Raw genomic sequence first — 20,597 nt, 5'->3', positions numbered from 1 at the left:
AGGAGAAGAGACTCCAAATGATTACACATTCACTCCGCTTCCTTCCCCCTTGCTGCACACATAACCACCAATTAGAGGAGAGGAGAGGAGGATGAGGACATACAAGCCGCCAGGAGTCTATTAGTGTCTCTCTCTCTCGCTCTCGTTCTTTCACCCCCTGAAGACTATCCAGCGCTGCGGAGGGAGGAAGAGAGGAGAAAATAGAAGCGAAAAACAAGAAGTATATAAATAAAGGAATCCGTTGCTTTAACATCCGGTCGGCTGATTGGCTGCGATGCGAGTCGGGCGGATCTGGGCCACAGTTGCACTCATTGTTCAGTGAGCTTTTCTACACAGTCCAACCCAGCGACAGCAATGAATGTTGATTGTGACCTTTGGTCTTCGGGTGCAGGGGAAACAGAGTGTCACTTCTGTGTGTGCGTGTGTCTTTCACTCGTGAGGAGTTCGCATGCGCCCACATGGCCCCTTTGTTCGCTTCCCTCGCTCGTTTCCCCGCCGTCGTCAGAGGCGAGCCTCAGGGCACAGTCAACGGTCGATGGTTTTTATGTGATCCATACCAAAACTCACCGACAGCGTTGAATGTTCACCGAGGCCAGCAGGACTGTGACCGTGAGCCGAGCTGACAGGGTTGGGGGGGGGGGGGGGTGGGGAGGACAGACAGTCAGACAAGCAGGGGGGACAGGGACAGAGCCGGGGACGTCATTCAAACCCCAGGGGGGTCGGGGGGGGGGGGGGTCGGGTCGCAGCGAAGGAGGGACGTGACGACGAAGGACAGCGACAGAATGAGCGCACTGTCCACGGGGCTTATGCTACACACGATCATGTGGTGTGTTTGAGCTGGGACATGCACTGAGAGGACGTGTCTTACTGCATTACCACATCCTCATTAATCGCAGGCGCGTCTTTCGCCTTCACTTCAAAATTGCCCCGGAGCAGTATCTGAAACACAGACAAAGAGGAAGATGCTTGAAAAAGGAAAAGGGACAGTTAACCAGAAATTGCAGAAACTCCTTTGCCTCGATATAATATTGGTTTCCTTTTGCGCAGGTTACCCCCAATATAAAAGAGGTAAATGTAACAGCATTAAGAAATAGCATTTAAGATATTTAACCAAAAATATGTAATTTTTTATATGCAATGGAATACAAGACATTCAATCCCCTTCATTGTTTTGACGAATGAAACCTAAACAATTTGCATTCATATATAACACAAGTGAGAGCATGTTTTTGAAACTCGGGTGACCTGAATATATTTGTTTGAGATATCTTCAAGGCCGTCACGGTTCTTATAGACTATCTGGTCCGGGGAAGAACAATGCTGCGACGTCCCACTGAGCAGCCGAGCCTTTCAGACCCCGGCCATCGCCCGCCCACGGGCTGAGGGCTCCCATTGTCCCACGCGGGGCAGAGCCGGGGGAACAACCACCGCCAGTGTCCCCCCCCCCCCCCTTGCCCCCCCCCCCAGCTCCTGCGCAGACCGTGGGGCTGACGTCAGGATGGCAAACGCTGATCTACGGGTCCATTCAATCGCGCCGTTTCATCGGCTTAGTGCGCTGATGTCATTGAGCGGGGCTAGACCTGCATCCATTACTCTGCCGAGGGAGGCAGACGTCAGGCTGGCGCGATCACACACTGGTTACAACGAATGAGTAATGCATCGCCTTATGGGCGGCTGTAATTCAGAAGGTCATTAAAAAAAAAAGACAGTTTTTGTCTGCGTCTCTGAGTGATCGCCTCTGCATTCTTCCCCCCCCCCCCCCCCCCCGTGCTATGAATGTGTTAGAATACACACATTCATTTGGATGATCATAGAAAAGCTAATGTGGTAAACTAGTGAACACTACGCACTCAATAAATAATGTAAATAACATTCAACTTGTTTTTAAAGCCCATTTCTGTTTTTCTGGCTGGTGTCTGAACTGCAGCGTGTGAACCAAAAGTCTCTTTCCTCTCGTGGTGAAGCAGCTCAGAGAAGAGACTAAATTCATAAGCCTTATTGCATCTTCACTTCTCTATCACAGGCGCACACGCACTTACACCTCACCCCACCATGAGACCTAAAACAAAAAATAGGCAGAGGGTCTAGGGAGAGGAGAAAAGGGGGGGGGCTTTACCATGGCAACCCCAGTGTGAGCCAGCCATTTCTTCTTAATCCCCCCAATTCAATGTCGCGCCCTCTGAGAGACCCCCTCTCTACAGCTGAATATTTCTTTTGTGTGAAAAGACTCTGTATATGTGTGTGTGTGTGTGTGTGCGGGAGGGTGGGATCACGAAGGGGGGAGGGATAGGGGTTAGAGGGTGGAGGGGTGAGGAGGGGAGGAGATCATAGCTAACCCAGCTTAAATAGGGGGCCAAGCTGCAGGCCACAGTCTCAACATTACACCAGGGGTACTAACCAGAGATCAAAACACACACGCACACACACACACACATTTAAATACGATATTGATGGAGCGAGATAATCTTGTGAAATGGCGGATAATTACATCATATGGCAAACAGCCGGGCCTCTCCTCTCTCTGAAAATATCACCAAACGGACTCTGCACTTTATTATTTTTTTCCTGCGATGGAAGTCACGTGTTGGCTCGACATTGCTGAAGTGAAGCGGTTCTGGGAGAGTGGGAGGGGAGAGGCGTCAGCTGCTCGACAAAATTAAAAGGCCCTCCGTTTGTCCCGGACAATAAACGTCCCCGTCTTTGGAGCTCCTCCACAGCTGCAGAAAGATAGGCTTTGATTCCTAAGTGCGGACTAATAGAGAGCAATGTCTCCTTCCTTTACTGTAAGCCGATTTAATGTGCAGGATATTAAATCCACGGAGCTTTACAGACATTTTTCTAAGACGCTTCTCCCCCGAGAGAGAGGACAAAAGAATGTGACACTTGGAGTAATAGAGAAAACTAAGAACTTCATGAAGCTATTTGGATGATGATGTAAATTATACCTGAATGGAAAGGTTCTTCGTGGAGTCAAAAGCAGGAGGCAGTATGTGGAAATCTAAAGGCAGAAGACAGAAGCAGACAAAGGCAAAAGGGTTAGAGGGCTTCTTAAAGTGTACAGAAAGTGGAAGAAAGCTTTTCTGGGTTCCCAACCCTCTACCACATAAATTCCCAATCTCAGGTAGACTCTCCTAATCAACAGGTAATTAACGGCCTTGCATCCTCCGGAAATCCTAAAACAAGCTTCCCCTTAAAGCTGAGCGATGGCAGCTCACTAAGGAAGTGCCGGTAGTGTGTCTCCGGGGTGGTCTGATGGCCGTGGGCGAGACTTTAATGTAGCCGCGTGTCCACTGCGGTGCGCACTGTACATTCACCCGTAATGACTAACAGACTCGCAGTGTGCCTGTCGGGGGCCTCCGACGCCACTCCGTGCCTACACATGCATATGCTCCACTTTAATGGCAGCCTTCAGACTCTATTTGAAGTGAGGAGAAGAAAGAAGAAAAAAAACGACGCCCGGGATTTTCCAAAAAGGGGGAAAAAGGGGGGAGGGGGCGGGGGGCAGACGTGACTTTAGGGACCTACAGTGCCCTCGGCCCTAATATTTGACCCCGGTGAGTTCCTTTTTATAAAGTGGCCATTTGAATCTATTCAAAATTGGGATAATTGCAGTTTGACTGCTTTGTGGTGGTTCTTTTTTAAGCATTTATGGAGCTGGGCTTGCCAAACATCTGGCCGGGATATTATATGTGACCTGAGCTGCAGACAAAAGTCTAAAAGAGTACAACTTGGCCAAAGAATCTAACGTAATTTGAAGGGTCTGTGCAACTTCTTTGCGAATTCATTTTGTTCTCCTGCGTGGCAAAACGCGCACATTGTGTATTTAAACTATCCTCACCGGAGCCAACTGGGAGTCGACAAACACTGTGAAACCGTGAAAGTGCCCCGTGTCAATCGAGTCTATCAGAGAGTAAAGGGCACATTGTAACATGAGGTGCAGAGTCTGTTCGACAAGTGCGAAGACATAAACCAAAAACAAAAGGCACAAAGTTGGGGCCTTGGGACGGAATCGGCAGGGTGGGGTCGTTGGGTGACCTTTGACCCTTTTAACCCCCGCGGAATGTTGTCGTGCTGGTGCGTCTATTGTTCCAGCCTCCCCGAGGAGCCCCAGCAGTGTATCGGATGAATGTGGGCGCTCAACGTTCCTGAGGGCCCCTCCCTCCCTCCCTCCCCCCTGAAAATAGGCGCTTTTTTCCGACCACTAATTCTTTTTTTTCCTTCTGCTTTTTATCCCCAGTCTTAAACAGACAAAAGGTATCTCAGGGTAAGAGTGGGCTGTTGTGGTCGGTCTGGAGGGCACACGCATGCAGCCTTGGTGCCAGGCGGACTCTCCTCGCTAAATGCTCAACGAAGATGCAGTGAGAAACCAAATGAGCCACAGTGCGTCGTTCCGCTGTGCAGACCTAAGGGATCTCCTAGAGGGAGTCACCAGTAGTAGATGGAGGCTGACGGATGAGAGGGCCAGACAGACAATTACTGGCCAGGTATGTCCTTTGTATCCACCTAGGGCTGCTCAGAGGAAATGGAGGAATTTATGATGTCATAAAAAAAAAAAAGAGCTAGAAGAGAGGTTCATGAGAACAGGTTGTCTCTCGAGCTGGAGCCATAAAAGACTCCCGCGGCTTCTTGTCCCTCCCCCCCCCCGACCACCTCCCGAGCGCCAGCGGGTGTGAGCGGCCGGAGATGTTTGTGTATGATTCATTCAATATGTACCTATGAGACAAAATATTTTACCGACTACGGGACTAAATCCGTCATTGAAGAATACTTGATGAAACCCACAGGTGGAAAGAAACTACAAACTATGGAGCATGAATAGATTTGGGAGGTACTTTCATTTTCATACTCTGATTGCGTGGTACTTTATCCATGCATGTTGAATGACCTCGACCACGTCAACCATCCACTGATAAATGGATAAAGTAAAAATCCTAAATTGCGGTTCTAGTAAACAGTAGAACTAGCTTCCTCCTATTACCAATAACATTGATTCAAACCTGTGGCCCCAGCTGATGAAATTGTACTGCTCCAAAATCAATGACATTATTAAAAGACTTACTTTTGTGCTGCTTTCCTCCATTTGAGAACATTTATGCCACCAAAATAAACCTACACACGGGGAACATCTTCAACAAGAGAAGCGCCATCTGCCGCCTGGTACTAAGCAGGTTGAAGTAAGAGAGAGAGACATAAAGGATACCCGTTCCTCTTTGCACATCTATGTGTTCACACGGCACTTCTCTGGCTGCCACAGAAACATAGAGGGACACCGTCGGTCCTTGTTAAAAAAGAGGAAGAGAGAAGGTGGCTATTTGCTCTACAACCTCACTAAGGACGTATCCCATTGTAAAAAGGAGTGGCCGCGCAGCCCCGTTTCCTTTCATCCTTTCTCCTTGAAGCGCGCAGCCTTTGTCTCCCAGAAGGACAGAACAACCAGGCTCCCGACCACGCTACACTGGACAAATACCTGGGAACTACCCCTGGCCTGGTGGGAAAACAGCAAGGGGAGGAGGAGAGACGGAACGGGGGGGGGGGACGGAAAAAGGGCTTTTAAATAATAGCTGTTATTAAATGTCATAAGACAATGTTGAGCTACAAACACCTGGCACAAGAAGGAGACTTGTGGAAACAGAAGTAAAAAATGTATATGAACAATTATGTGGCCACCTGCTTTTTACTTTTCTTCCTCTTTCTTACAAAGTAAAAAAGGTAGCAACTGTGTGTATGTAATTAAGGGCCGAGGTTAAAGAAGGCACGATGGCTTTTTTTCTTTCCTTCTCTCCTTCCAATCAGCACGTTCCTGCCAGCTCAGCGGAACGAAAGCGGGTTCTTGTGTACGAGGCGCCGTCTAAGGGTGACGAGAGTTTAAGTCCTCCTCAAACCGGAGAATGTAAAGCTTTAAGTTCCAGTGCACACGGAGCGCCTCGGCAGCCAGAGCTCACTGTCACACCTCGTAAAGCAGGGCTCCGGCAGAGGGGGGGGTTGGGTGGGGGGGAGATAAGACGAAATAAGGACAAATAAGGAGGAAAATGAGAATGCCCCCCCCCCCCCATTCAAGAAACTGTAGAGAAAAGAGGGAAAAGCCCACGACAAAAAGCTCCGGAGCTGAAAACTCTGGTGGCATGTCTCCAGGAGGCCGAATAATAAAATATATACTTTGCAGCATAAGAAAGTCAAAAACAGCCATTGAGGGATTTTTAACACCATAATCCTCCCCCCCTTATTTCTAGTTTTTGCTTAGCTGTTGAGAGAGAAGCGAGGCCCCGACAAGTTTATTTTCAAATATTTCACAAAGAATGCCTGTCATTTCCTGGCGTTCCCCACTTCCATATGAAAGCTCCCGTTCCTTTAGGAACAATGGGAAAGATTCAAAAATGTCCATGGGGAGTTTCGCGCACCGCGACATACAATAGAGCGCATGTTGTGACGGACTTGAGACAAGCTGTTCCTCTTTTCGGCTGTGACAAGAACGGGACCGACGCAATGTTTCAGTCTCACGTCTACCGTACGTCACGATTAAAGCGGCCACTCAACAGCTGTAACATCAAATAAATGAAAGGCTGAAAGGCTCTCCTTGACAACTGGAATATCTGTCTCTCATACACAAACACTTAAGTGTAAGCTGCTAAATAGAAGCATGAAAGTGACTTTATTAAGCAGCACCTTTCCTTCACCTCTTTTTTTTCTTTTCTTTTTAAAAACTTTAAAAACACCAATAGACACACACACACACACACACTCACATGCAGCCTCACACTAAATTATTATTTGAATTAACCAAAGAAGCCGTCTGAACTCTTTGCACTTTACGACCAAATATCATGTGCTGCCGAACGTGCCAATATGGTCTTGAAAGCCACCTGGCTTGACCCTGGCAGACATGAGCCTTTGGCTAGACAGGAGGTCAGAGGTCATTCACTCAACTAGATAGGCTGAGTGTTGCAATGCCTGAGGCGGAGTGCGGAGGCCTCCACCACCTAACCTTTCCATTTAGCCAACACTGCAACCGTACACCCCGAGAGAAGCACAAACACACACAGGTTCCTGCCTCCATGAACTCACTCGCCCCTTGATTTCATTTACCTGCAGTGCACGACAACAAAGTGTGTGTGCTAAACAGATCCTCTGCTTTGGGTCCATAGATCACTGTACAATCATGTCTGGGCTGGTAGGTTTTTTTTAAACAGGGAGCCCCTGTTCTGCAGTGAATTTTGTCCATCTGGGCTTTTTATGTCTTCCAGATGCCTCACAAATAATATCTAAAGTTTGCAGATTCTATTTTAATGATTGAAAAGGGGGGGAGGGGATTTTTGTCCTTATTTGTGTGTTGGGTGACATGCGATGGTGGGAGAAGCTCCCTGATGATGACGACATGCCATATGAACAATAGGAACATCATTTCATTGGAATTGCTCAGTGAACGCCGTCCAGAGGGAGACGGGGTGTAACTATGGAGGAATAGAGCTCTGTGGTTGAGAGCGTTCTCGGCACAATTGCAGGTTGCAGCAGATGATAATTCTCCATTCACTCCACGCACTCTGACAAATAGCTCTCTGAGAGCAACTACAAACTGAATTAAAGCCCTACGTGATCAAATATGCACTCGCTGTGAGGCAGGATGCTACTTTCTCTCTTCAGACCAATGAAGGACTGAAGTCCCAGATCACATCGTTGTTATTTCGACGTTGGATTGTGCACAATACATTAAATGTCAGCATTAGGTTCATGTTGTTTTTCCAATAAGAAGCCATGCATTTTTCCTTAAAGGATACACTGTGTAAAGTGCACAGCCGGTGAAATGTAGTGCTGCACTAAGCGTCTAGACCAACTCCGAAAGGCAGAAGAATGTATGGAGACAGCCTCATTACATTAAAGCATATCAGCGCTTGGCACGGCATGCAGCGGCTTAAAGAAATAACGCTCTCAGCTGCTTTGAATTAACCCTCACAGCCAAAGCTCAGTGGCACATTAGACCCCCAAAAACGAGGAGGTAACGCCCGTGACGAGGTGTGTTTAGGTCTCTGGTCAGTGCATCCTCTCCAGAGCGCCCATCCTGAAAATGGCAGTCCGGCTGTTTTTTTTTTAGCCATGTGCTGGAGGCCCACATTCCGGGACCAAGTCAGATGCGCGCACAGTGTTTCGGGACGCTTTGCAGTCTACTCGCACTGTTCCGATAGCTTTTCCCGTACGTGGCACAGGAAGAAGAGTGCATTGTGCATGCCTCGCGTTTCACTGCGCCTTTGATCGAAACACATTTTCAGTGCGTATTCATTTTTTTGGCGACATTACGCGCGTACCGATCGCGTTATGAGTCACTGGGCGATAGACGGGTGGCGGCTGTGAGTGATCGGTGTCTGCTTTCTGTTCAGGTGTCTCACTCCTATTGTTTGGGGCAGGGGGGCGGGGGGTGGGTGGTGCTGTAATGTCGATACAATGACAGATGGTCCGCACAAAAGCCGGTGCGCATTGTTCCGCTGGAAAAATAATAGCCACCATTTATCAGTGTTCCCCGACTTTCAGGCGCAATAGGAAGCCGGCTGTCTGGTGAGGCAGATAAATCAAAGTTATGTTGTTTGGGAGGCTCCCACCGAGATTCCTTCGGGCAACACAGTCTGTTTAAATTACCTCGTCCAAACTTTCCAAGCGGCGGAAACAGCATTTTGGGATGTGTACACTGTGTACCGTCGACGCGTCTTCGGCGGCGTTACAAAAGTTGAGTTGGGGAAAAAAAACGGGGCTCCAGAGACCAATGGCGCATCGCACGGAGGCTTTAGGAGACCGGCGGAAGACGCGCTTTTCTGTCCCTCGGCGGCTTTCGCTTGCGCTCGTTTTGGAGACGTGGAGCCGCCTCTTTGGTGGCCCGCGCAGCGCCAAACGCGGACCCCGCGACACGTGACTACGCTGTCACATTCATCCGCCCGGATTAGACATCATTTCTCCAGAAAATAATCGCTCGACTACACCTTCATTTTGTACGCTTACCGATTCTACTCGATTTAACAAAAAAATAATACTTAATTATTAAAAACATTTATGCATTTTACGTGATGGCATACTTACAACATCCCCCGCCTTCACGCGCGGCTTGCAACACAACGGGATTGGCGGTCACGAGCTGGACCGATGCGGTTTCTTCATGTGCGGCTCACCGGGTAATTTTCACTCTCATCACTTCCGCTCGAGACGCGCTCTCCGCCGACAGGGCGCCCGCCGCTCCGACCCACAGCCTGCGTCTGTCTGAGGGGCAGGAGGGACGGCGTCCGGTTTACTGGGAGCACCGGGAGGGCCGGGATTGGCTCAGAGGAGATAGCTTGATGAGACGCGCGTCTGCCATTGGTCGGTGAGCCACGGTGGGCGGGAGGGAGGTGTGGGGGGGGGGGGGGAATTGGGGAGTCGTGTATTATTCAGGAGGAACCGGGTGGGGGAGTAGAGGAGGAGGATAGTGGGGGCATATGCAGACAATGCCATGTCTCAGTTGTTCAGGTTTCATTGGTGGATTTATCCACCACACTTTATGGCTTCTTTTAATCCCCTCGTGGACGTACAGGCAAACTGGAGCTCTTGTTTTAAGTGTTTGTGGTAACTATTGATGGTTGAAATGAGCTCAGATCTCCTATTATAGGGGATTACTGTAAAAAACCCATAATGGCAATTTCAAAATATGGAAAAGATTTATATTAAATACTAACATTAATGTACCTAAATGTTTTTTAGCTTTCCCTTTATGCTTTTAAGATTAAAATTCAATATGCTGGACAAACCAGACGGAAGAGAACAACTATAAATAAATCAAACTACCCTTATTTCACAACATCAAACCACAAGAAAGACTGTCGGTGTGTATGTGACTTTCTCCCTGTGCAAGTGTGTGTGTGTGTGAGAGAGAGAGAGAGAGAGTTTCTGCTGTATGTAGGCTACGAGACAGCTGGACGTGCAGAATGTTGCACACAGGAGTAGGGGAGGAAATGGTGCATGGATAATTCTCTCTTCAGATCCTCTGGTTCTCGCTCCGAGAGTACTCAGCTGAATCAATACCGCTCAAAGCTTTCTCGTGTTCCCACATCGCATCAGTGCTACTGTGGAGAAGGAGGGCCAGTCCATTTTAAGGTGTTTTCTAGAAAAATAAAATGCCATCACTCCTTCTACACAGGGATATTTACTCTGCTAAATCCCCCCCTTGACCCAAAGGCCTCCTGCACACACACACACACACACACACACACACACACACACACACACACACACCGACTCACATCCACAATACAGACTGTAGGTTATAAACGTGCATACTGAGCCAGTTTGTGAGCGGACAGAGAAATCCTAATAACCACAGCGGGGGCTCTTCTCCGACTGGTAGCCATGGTGATTGAACACATTTCTCCACACAGCAAGAACGGCGGTCTGTCCGTGATGCTCCAACCAGGCCTTTACAAGGCCCAGACCCTTTGGACTGGAAGGAAGGAAGCACCGAGCGGAGGATCACACCCGTTTCATTATGACTCTACAATTTTACGACAGTCAAGAGGCGTTCCAGCGCGAATTAGCTCTTTTTGGGAAGACTCGTTGCTCTTGTCTCCGTTAAACCGCTGAAATAGCGCGCTCAAATCTCAACAAAGCAGCACATCATCTGATTATTGTGCTGATGTGAAGGCTAATTTGCATAACTGGTGGGAATGATGCTCTCTGGAGCAAAGCACGTAGATTTATTCAGCATTCGGTCTAGTTTCAAACATCCCAATGAGAATAACTGCCCCGGCATGATTTGCTTTAAGTTTTTTTAAGTCTTTCCTCTTAATTTAGCTTCAGCTTCAATCATGAAAACCTTAAAATTCCATATTCTGAAAAATTCATACTTGATTTTGGTTCTTTAAATGTTTTGCCACCTCTTTGTGATAAAGAACCATTACAATGGATGCATACATTTTCTTATAGTTATATGACAGATAAAGATTCCCCAATCAAAGCATTAATGGATTATTTTTTCTACGTTATTACCAAGAAAATAGGAGACTACGACTACTACTAACTACTATTACTAAAAGGGAATTTTTACAAATTGGAAATACAAATGTGATTCATAATAAAACGCTTATAACCGATCTATGTAAATAGATAATAAACATTACATTATTTCCTGACCCTTCCCTGATGTTATTAATGTTGTGATATTACTGAGTCAGCTTGCTGACTTGCGGACTCCTTGCTAATTGTGATGTAAACACTATCTTTAGGCATGTTGCAGATAAACATTTTATGTTGAGTTGAGTTTTCCTTCAAAGGTCAAAGGACATGAAGTAAATAAAGGGTACCGCACTGTGTTCGAGTATTACCACTTGTGTTCACTTTTCTCTTGCTTTCGGTCATTTCAGTTACTTTGACACGCAACAAGCCTGAACTTACAGATGCATATTGGTCTCCAATCGCCTCACCACAAAGTGAATGTAATGTCCGATGGAGCCCATGTGTGAATTCATTGTGTGGAGAAATCCCAGCGAGTGAATGGGCGTGTTGATGACATTTTCATGCAACTGGCACAAAACCAGAAGAACATCCGAGCTGAAGAAAAGGGCTCATTTTTTCCCAGATTTGAGTGAACTTTAAAATGTGTTTTCATGAATCTTCTGCTTCCCTCATAAAAAGTCAATTGTACACGTCCGCCTGTGTATGAGGTGCATATTTACTCTTATGTCATATATGTGTGTGAGACGAGCCAACCCCTAATGGAAAGTGTCTGATAGGCTACTGTTAATCACCATGACAACGTATTAAGCTGGGGCTCAGAACCATGACTGTTCCATACTGTGCCCAGTGAGAGGGACATCTCCAACAGCTTCAGAGATGAGCTGTCTCACATGCTTTCATCCTCTGCAGATGGAGCACGTACTGTACAGTAGGCAACGCAACATTCATGAAAATTCTTCAGTCAGACATTTTAAAGTTTTTTGTTAGACATTTTATGAATTCTGTTTATTCCCCTTAAGGTTGGGAGGTAGACGATGAACATTTACACAACTCTATCAAACTATTCTGTTAAAGTTTCAGCACATATGAGTTACATTTATCTACAAGCTATGTGCACATGCCCACCATACAGGGCTATAGTGCTTTGGGTAATAAAAATCCCCTGATTTTCCAAAGGGAACGGAGGAGACAGAAACACAGCAATCAACACCGATTGCTTATTATGCCTCCAAACGTAAGTAGCTATAAAAATGGGATCATCATTAGACCCACACAGGTTTTGTTTACTTTATAGGTCAGAAAATGTTCATATAGCTGCTGTCTGGTAACTGTTCTCACACAGCTAATTGCGAAACCCCGGCGAGTGAGCGCCTTATCTCACATCCTCAACAGTGTGCCACGGTCCCCGGCAACCCCCCGGACCACCTCCACCAACCACGCTGCACAACTCTGCCATCATGGCTGCCTCCTGTCGGGTCTCATTCCTGCTCAACGCCAGGAGCAAATTCTCCGTCTCAATTAATCACTGAGTTTCTAATGGAATGCTTCCCTTCAGGATGAGGGCCATCACAGAGGGGGCTGCTGTCAGTGCTGTCGGTGAAGCTGCTCTGATTGCCTGAATACATTCCCAGCTTTGGAGTCACTGCAGATGTCTGCTAATTGTGGTGATTATGGGGAGCGGAGGGGGGTAGGAATATGTAATGAATTTCCCATTGCTTTCATGCCTCACATCCTTTGGTTATGTGCATCTGCTACACAAGCGGAGCATCCGCAGGGTTTGGAGATGGACAAAAGTGACATGGGGGATTGGGCACGTGCTTTTGGACGGGCAGCGATTCTAACGGCAAGTGCCGCCAGATTGGGTCCGTTTATTCTTTTAGTTCTGTTCATTTCTGACACAAAATGTTTTATATCCTCTCCTCTTCCTCTCGGTGCTCTTCTGAATTCTGTCCATTAAGTTATAGAATTCCTGTCCTTTTAAACTTACAAATGAACAAGTCAATTCAAGGTCCCCGATTCACAAAAATACAAAACAACCGATCAAAGAAATATGGGATGATGACCAAAAAACATTTTGTAAATAAAATACTGCAATACCGTTGTTCTCTCAGTTCCTTTTGGAGCTGTATGGAGGAGGTTATCTAGTTTTGAAGACGTAGAACAACATTGACAAAGAGGTGAACTTTGAGACTATTTCTCTGAAGCCAGTATTTCGTTACTTGCTGCAGGCAAGATCTTTAAAAAGAAGGTGTCATCTTTACTTTGGTTGTATTTGGTTCTGTTTAATCTGCACAAATACTGAAGTCCAATGTCCAGTTTGTGTTAGGTCTTCTTCTTTGGAGCGAGTCTGTTTTCCCCTGCAGCAAATCTCTGTGTGTTTACCAGCTGCCCGCTTTAGCCTTGTATCTAACGTGCAGAGTGGTAACAATCTTCATCTAGAAAGGGAATGAGCTCCTTTCTAAACATCTTCCATTTGTTCATTCAAGGATATCGATTACATATATGCGTCGTGTAAATATTAAACATGATACCGTGAGATACCGTGAGTGCTGTAGCCTCAGACTCTAAAGGCGGAAATACAAGAAAATGTTGAATTTGTTGCAGTCAGAGTGCAGTCATTTTTATAATTTCACAGGCGCAATACAATGGTGGTTGTGGGTATTTAAAAGCCAAATGTAAATTGCTTGTGCAGCTTAAACCTATTAAACTCTGGGGATTATTCAGACATGTACAACCTGAATTTCTGCACATTCTTCTCTCTATGATTATCACACAGCTCTTGGACATGCTACTCCGAACGTTGATCCGGAACAAATCATATTCATACATTATGCATATTAATGAGGCTAAATATCAGACATTCTCTGTAGAAAATGCGAACATGCCAGATATATTGTGGATGTGCTTTTGCAAAGAGTTGGCTAATTCCTTTGGGGCGAGTGCCCTTCTTGTCACACTGATCAAAGACTTTCTCTTGATATGAGCAGAAACTGCTGCATGCCCCATCACCGTCAATGTCTGTGCATGCGTGTGAGCTTGTGTGTGTGTGTGTGTGTTCGTATGAGTGCACGTCTCTGTGTATGCGTGTGTTTGTGTGTGTGCATATCCATCCCCCATCACCAGAGGCCTTATTATGCATTGTTGTTGCCATGGCCTACATGCTCACCCAAGCATGGTCCAGTGTGGTACAGTACACACGTCTTCCCGTCCCCACCGCATTCCCCTGTCGTGTCCGCAGGCCCGCTTCATTTACCTTTGCTCCTGAATTAATGCTAGTTAACTGTCACATTAACTCAGATCTGTTGACCCTGCTTTGTCAACAACACAAACTAGCCTCAGCGTGTAATAGCAGGCTCGATTTATGGCTTTGATACGCAGCACACGCACGGGCCAGGTTTGCCTCCGTGCATGTGGGGTACCTAAAGCAGCAACCGTCCATGGCGTCATCGGAGGCAAACATCGCTATGTTGCGTAACATTTTAAAGCCGAATCCCGCTTTGTAATTTTCTCAACAAAATGGCGGAGAATGCAGAGAAATGAAAAAAGTTCATCTGCTGACTGGCTGAAGTGCAGGTGTTTCATTCACTAGTTCAATAGAGGACGCTCGATTGAATGGCCTTGGATCTGTGTGTGCCTTCACATGTACATGTGTGTGCAGCGTATATTTGCCTGCCAGAAGCGAGTGTGATAAATTCTCTTAAGCATGTGTGACGAATCAAGTGGCTGGGAAAGGAGCAGAGCGTTTTATGGCCTCTCACAAGCTGAATTCTAAAGAGGCTATCGATCTGTCAGGGTCTCAATTCAAATTTTGCTCTGCCCCTATCATATCAATATATAGGCTTTGTATCTTCTTCTTTGCATCTTCTACCGTGTCTGTCTTGTGCCTGTCTATCTGCGTCTTGATTTTTTTTGCTCATTGTTTTGAATAGATATCATGCAGAATGTGGGAGAGAGATGCTGCAAGCCTGTGAGAGATAAAAAAAAAAAGGAGAGAGCATCCCCCACTCATATGTCTTTCATCCTAATCCGTAGTCTCTGTCCAAGAAAGGGCCTCCTTTTCACTTGTGTGCCCTAAAGCCTCTTATACGTGACCCCTCTGTGTTTCCCCGAGGGCTCTCTCCCACGGCCAGAAACCACACACACACACACACACACACACACACACACACAGACACCCACATCTGTGCATTTCAGTTCACGGTAAGAAAACCACGTAAAAGTTGCATGTGTTTGGGTTGAAACAACGTGAATATTTCAACTTCAAAAACAAGCTGGCGTCACAAAGCATTTTTCTACAAACACCGCTACCAAAGCTGTCCAAAGTTATGATTTGCCGAACCGACAGAGCGTCTTACTATATGTTTTGTTTCGAGGTGAAGGCAAATTTATCGCCAGGCTGACTAACGCAGCTGCTGGGAGGGCGTGTTGCATGTTGAAAGAACTGACCTCAATAAAGACGGACGTTTGGCAGTACGTTATGTAACTGACTGAGGATGATCCTGAGGCAGTGTGAAAGTGTGTGTGGGGGTTTTTTTGTGAGCGCTTTCATGTTACGAAGTGTACGCAAGTCACTGGGGGGGAGGGGTCTGTGTCTTATTTTCCACTTTTAAAAAAAAGGTTCTTTAAATTTAAATTTCAGAGACACAATAAATAAACTATTAAATTGCTAAATCGTATTTAATTTAGGATCCCGTCTAAAGCTGCAATGCCTTAGCAAATATAAAGATTAGTTAATAGAATTCATTTTAAAATTGCCATATTTATGGCAGACATTATAACTTTTTGAGTATTCTTCTCTATTTCTGTGTGGCAGTTCTGTGGGACGGCATGATTTTAGCTCCGCTACAGATTCAAGATATAAAGAACATTTTTTATATCAGATGATATTGTAATTTATGCGTAAATTGAGTCTGCATTGTCTGCTGTACATATGGATGGGTTCTGGCTTCATGTTGGATGTATTTCCAGGTAGTAAAATCCCGAGATGGATTAAGCTCAACGATCCCCTATCCAATCTTTCCTCCACAATCTCTCTGAGATGCTCCATTTTTTGCATATATTGGACACAAATGGCGTCTGCAAAAGCTGTGACAATACATGGACATGAAATTCAACCAACAGCATTGATCGAATATGGCACGCACAACAAAAGGGGGTGGCGACATATCCTGTGCTAAAATATTTATCCACAGTCCTTCAAGTAAGAGCTTGTTGCATTTTTGATAACCTGAGAATGACAGGTGCCAGTGTTACACTGTGTTCTGTGTCCCATCTGATCCTGTGACCAGTATCGGGGGCAACAAACGTTGTGCATTAATGCAAAGCGCATCAGGCATGCAGAAAAATGTGCAGTATCCATTTAGTTGATATTTGGTGGACGGGAAAGTCGCAGGAATATAATTTCCACTGTGTTTTTTTTATTTTTATTTTTTTATATGCATCTTCTGCAGATGTAGCCACGGCCCCCCAGCGAGGACCAAACCCTGTTTTCCCCTGCAGCAGAAGGAAACATGAGTCAGGAGGGTTGGTGAATGTCACAGAGCACAGACTAAATATGTGCAGAAAGCTGCTCCCCCCCCCTTTCACCAGCATAGAATCTCTGTGTTTAAAGTATGATACTGACCCCCTTGTCCTAACGACTTCCACACAGTCGCTTGGTTTTCTATACTATTCACTGTTATGCTATGTTTAAAACAAGAGACTTGTGTCTGGGCAGTGTGTGCTATATAGCTCAAATGAATGGTGACGCTTTATCCTGTATATACACTACAGCCATACCAATGGCACAATAAACATAGAAGCCACACTTCCTATGGAGTCCCTGTAATCCCTCAGAAGTGGTCATGCAGTAAACACATCACACATCGCACAGAGAGACTCTCTGTCTGCACTGTAGTGAGGGGTTTGATGGTGGCTCGCAGTCTGCGTGGTGTGACCCCACCCCTGGTAAATACAGGGTTGGAGGTTTCCTCCGTGGATAAAAATACACTTGCCTCTCAGCAGAGAGAGAGGGGGGGGGGGGGGGGGGGAGAAAAAACAGAATTCCTCTGTGTTCAGCGCCCATTGTGCGCGAGGAGCTGAAGTAACTTCCTCACTCATCACAAGGGTCTAAAGGCAAAGCAAGAGCATTCTGGTTATTCACAAACCTCTTTAAAGCGTAGGTTATAGAAGTGAGCAGCAATTCTGGTTCAATTCAATTCTAATAACACCAAACTGTTGTGTATGCCAGAAATACATATTCAGCAGGTCTCCATGCAGAAAATGTCAAATGTACTAGAGGAAAGAAGCGGGAATGTTGATCTGCATCCGGTCTCAATTTGTAGCACGCATGCCAGAAGGCTTGTGTTCATTCTGACCCACGATCCTCTGCAGAGCGGATATACGAGCAAGGGGGAGGGTCAACGTTGGAGTGCCACGTTGTGACTTTGTTCTGGTGGAAGTAGCAGCAGTGGGTCTTAACTGGACACACAACACATGCATGCGCATTGTCGTGGCATCTGAAGGTCGTACTAAAAGAAGAAAAGAAAAGGGTTTTGGAAGACACAGCGTGTTTCTCCTCCTTCCTGCTTGTGTCTTTTGTCCTTCATGAGCTCCCTTACTTGTGACATCATCAGTCTGTTGAGTAAACTTTCAAGCTGGTGGATGTCTTCGACTGACACAGATAAAGTTGGTCCCTAATGGTTTGATAAGACTGAACACCGGCTTTCAGTGGTCAAGCGCACTAGGAGCTTCCTGTTAGAAGAAAAGACATTTCATCTGGGCGAACTGAACTGGGAAAAGTAACCTGAGTGACTTCCTTATTTGGCAATCCGAGTCAATCTGTTATTATTGCTCCTTGGACTCCATGCAGGTGAGCTATGTCGTCAGGGTTATGATCGTTTCAGGGCCAGTTTGATCTCGTCTATTAAATGTAATTTGAGATGTTTGTACAAACAAATGTATGTCGTTGCTTTTTTAACACACAGTTAGAACAAAGAGCCCAGGATTCCACGATCATTGCTTCAGATGTTGATTTTTATCTCTTTGCAGAAAGAAGAATGCCCATAACAAGTGTGCGCCTCTCTCCTCAACAGCTTTTTGAACAAATAAGGAAGAAAATATCCGAAAGTAAGGTGTGATCCCGTCCGCTTCTCTTCCATATCCTGAAATACGAGTAACAGGTTCAATTAAAAATGAGTCACGAGGGACAAGAACATCCGGAGACAGGACTGAAAGACGTCTTGGACATACTAGTTAAAGCACCTCCACAGCGGCTGCTGAGCCTAACATTCCAGCTAGGTGACTCTCCTGAAGATAATATCGTACACGCCTTATGTCTGATTATTCTCCAGCAGGAGGTGCGGGCCTTGGACAAACTCCAAACGCTGAAGGACAACTACTTTGCAACTCAGCTAGCTGTAAAGTTGCAGATAAGTAAAGGCAAATTAGAGGACTTTGCCGAGCATTGCGGCTCTTTTCGGGAGCTTGCGGTAGGATCTTTGGCAGCGTTGGCTCGTATTTTTAAGGTTTTGTCAGAACAAAGGATGTGTGATCCATATTTGAGGGATCTGGCGTACAAGAGAGCCCTTCTCGGTGACAATCAAGCAACAGGCGGTTGTGAGAAACTGGACTATGATCTTCTCGCAGAGGAAGCTAAAGTTGTCTGTGGGCCTCAGTGTGCTGAGTGGGCGTGCTCCCCGAAGGATCTCAGGTCAGGGCCTTGCCACGATCTTGTTGGCAGCTTGGATGCAGGCAACACAACTCTAAAAGTGACCCTGTCTCAGGATCAGTCCGAGAGAGCGTACAGTCTGCCCAGCCCGTTGCAGGAGACCTCCTCAATGCCTTCATACCCTACTCACCTAGAGATCAGTATACCTCCGACAGCCACCTTCCTAGATGACAAAGAAAATCCTGATGAATCCAAACTGAAGACCAAACCTGCCCTCACTGACAACGAATGGGAAGCAAATAATACACTTGGTTCATCCCTCACATCTCAGCCCGAATCCACTCAACCTCCTCTCTCTGGTGCAAATCAACACTCACAGGTGGATGAATTGGCAGCTGCAGAGGGCAGTAAGTCTCTAAATCAACCCACAAAACCAACCGTTGCACCACCTACCTCCACCAACATCGTTCTACCCAAGAACCCTGTGCCACATGAAGTGGAAGAAAGTAACGATGCCGAAGAGGATGAAAAGGCGGACTTCTATGACTTTGTTATCCTGCATGCCGAGGAGGATGAAGTTGAGGCCGAGAGAATAAGGGAAAAAATGGAAGAGGTCATTGGTAGCGAAGGTGCGACCTATTCTGGGGACTTTGCCATCCCCGGGAAGAGCAGTCTGAGGTGTGTGGAGGACGCCATTTACAACTCGGCCTTCACCTTTCTGCTGCTCACCCGCAACTTCCACACGCGCATGCTGGACACACAGACGGACTGTGCCCTAATCAACGCCATCAACAACCGACACAAGTACAACACGGTTATACCTCTTCTACCGAAGGAGAACGCCATGCCCAAAGTGAGCCTCCCCCTGGTGCTACAGACAATAAATCCACTAGAGGAGAACAGGACCTTTGACAGGAAAATAAAAAAGATATTCACTCCAGCGAAGATTCGAGACCAGAGGAAAATCTGGAACGCCGAGCAGACAGCAAAGAGGGAGATAGAGCGACAGGAGAGACGGAAGAAGTTACACCGGTCCCAACAGAAGCTGATCAGAGAGCGCAGTGCAGCACAGTTGCCTGATGAAGAGAACATGAGGCTTTTGTTAGCGAGGAAATGTCTTCTCGGACCCGGCGTGCCACCTGAACAAGGCGACGCCATGGGTCCCTGGCAACATCATCCACATAGTATTCACATAGAACATGCTAAGTACATCATGATTGGTAACGACTCTACAATGACTGTGAGCGGAGCTGCAGACAAAGACGATTCAGGGGAGGACCAATAACCCCAAATGATTGTTATGTTTGTGTGATTGTAAATGAGAGGAATAGTTGTGTAGTAGTGTATTGTCTGAACACCGTCAGAGCTGTAACAATTGCTGTGGAGCATTACACATGCGGATTGATTCATTGTATTAAACCCTGTTGGTGGAGGAAATTCAATAAAATGTTCAAAATATCAAATGAAGTGCCTTGTCAGAGAGAGAGAGAGAAAGAGAGAAAGATTTTGAGCAGAACAATGGTGTCAGAAATTTAACAGAGGCTTGCCATCTAGTGACCAGTATGTGATGTACACCTCCTGATCTTCTCTGCTGTGCAAACCCACTGTGGACACTAGGGAGCAATGTTGTTCCACACGTCTCGTTGCTGCCCATCAGCAAAGCCAGTGTCCTCCAACAACACTGCTGCTGTGGCATGTGAGAGCTAAAGACACTTTATCTTTGTCTGTGAGCCAACATGTGTCCTGATATTCTCAGGCTGCATCGAGGAGTTCAGACCGAAAATGATTAATACTTGATTTTACATTATTTTTCTTGCTTTATTATGCTTTATTGTCCTATGTGTTTTATTCCTCATGTTATTTCTTCTGATTTGTGACCTTGTTTTAAAGGTGCATTTCATTCCAAGTATGAGGTAGTCACATAGACACTGATAGGTGAGCTTTTTTTTATCCACCCCCGTGAAACTGCTTATTTTGCCTTTAATCA

At 46.2% G+C, this 20,597-nt stretch overlaps 1 protein-coding gene and 1 long non-coding RNA gene across 3 annotated transcripts; one reads left to right on the top strand and one right to left on the bottom strand.

The window, feature by feature from the left end:
* Positions 1–733: 733 nt before the first annotated feature.
* Positions 734–9,212, bottom strand: LOC119209871 (uncharacterized). The gene is made up of 3 exons (XR_005119591.2): positions 9,061–9,212; positions 2,946–2,998; positions 734–939 (listed from the first exon to the last, which is right to left on the bottom strand). It is a non-coding gene; the product is annotated as an uncharacterized LOC119209871 (long non-coding RNA).
* An 8,187-nt stretch (positions 9,213–17,399) lies between these two features.
* Positions 17,400–20,071, top strand: ticam1 (TIR domain containing adaptor molecule 1). Of its 2 annotated transcripts, none has more exons than XM_037459496.2 (2): positions 17,400–17,812; positions 18,036–20,071. In XM_037459496.2, the coding sequence occupies exon 2, from the start codon at positions 18,135–18,137 to the stop codon at positions 19,893–19,895; it is 1,761 nt and encodes a 586-aa protein (XP_037315393.2). In that variant the 5' UTR covers positions 17,400–17,812; positions 18,036–18,134; the 3' UTR covers positions 19,896–20,071. The 2 variants fall into 2 exon arrangements, with proteins under 2 accessions (XP_037315393.2, XP_037315392.2); XM_037459495.2 differs by having other exon boundaries at positions 17,992–20,071.
* Positions 20,072–20,597: the final 526 nt, after the last annotated feature.

The sequence above is a fragment of the Pungitius pungitius genome, chromosome 15 (assembly GCF_949316345.1).
Source record: "Pungitius pungitius chromosome 15, fPunPun2.1, whole genome shotgun sequence".
NCBI classification, from domain to species: Eukaryota; Metazoa; Chordata; class Actinopteri; order Perciformes; family Gasterosteidae; genus Pungitius; species Pungitius pungitius.
This window is presented reverse-complemented; position numbering and strand designations above follow the sequence as displayed.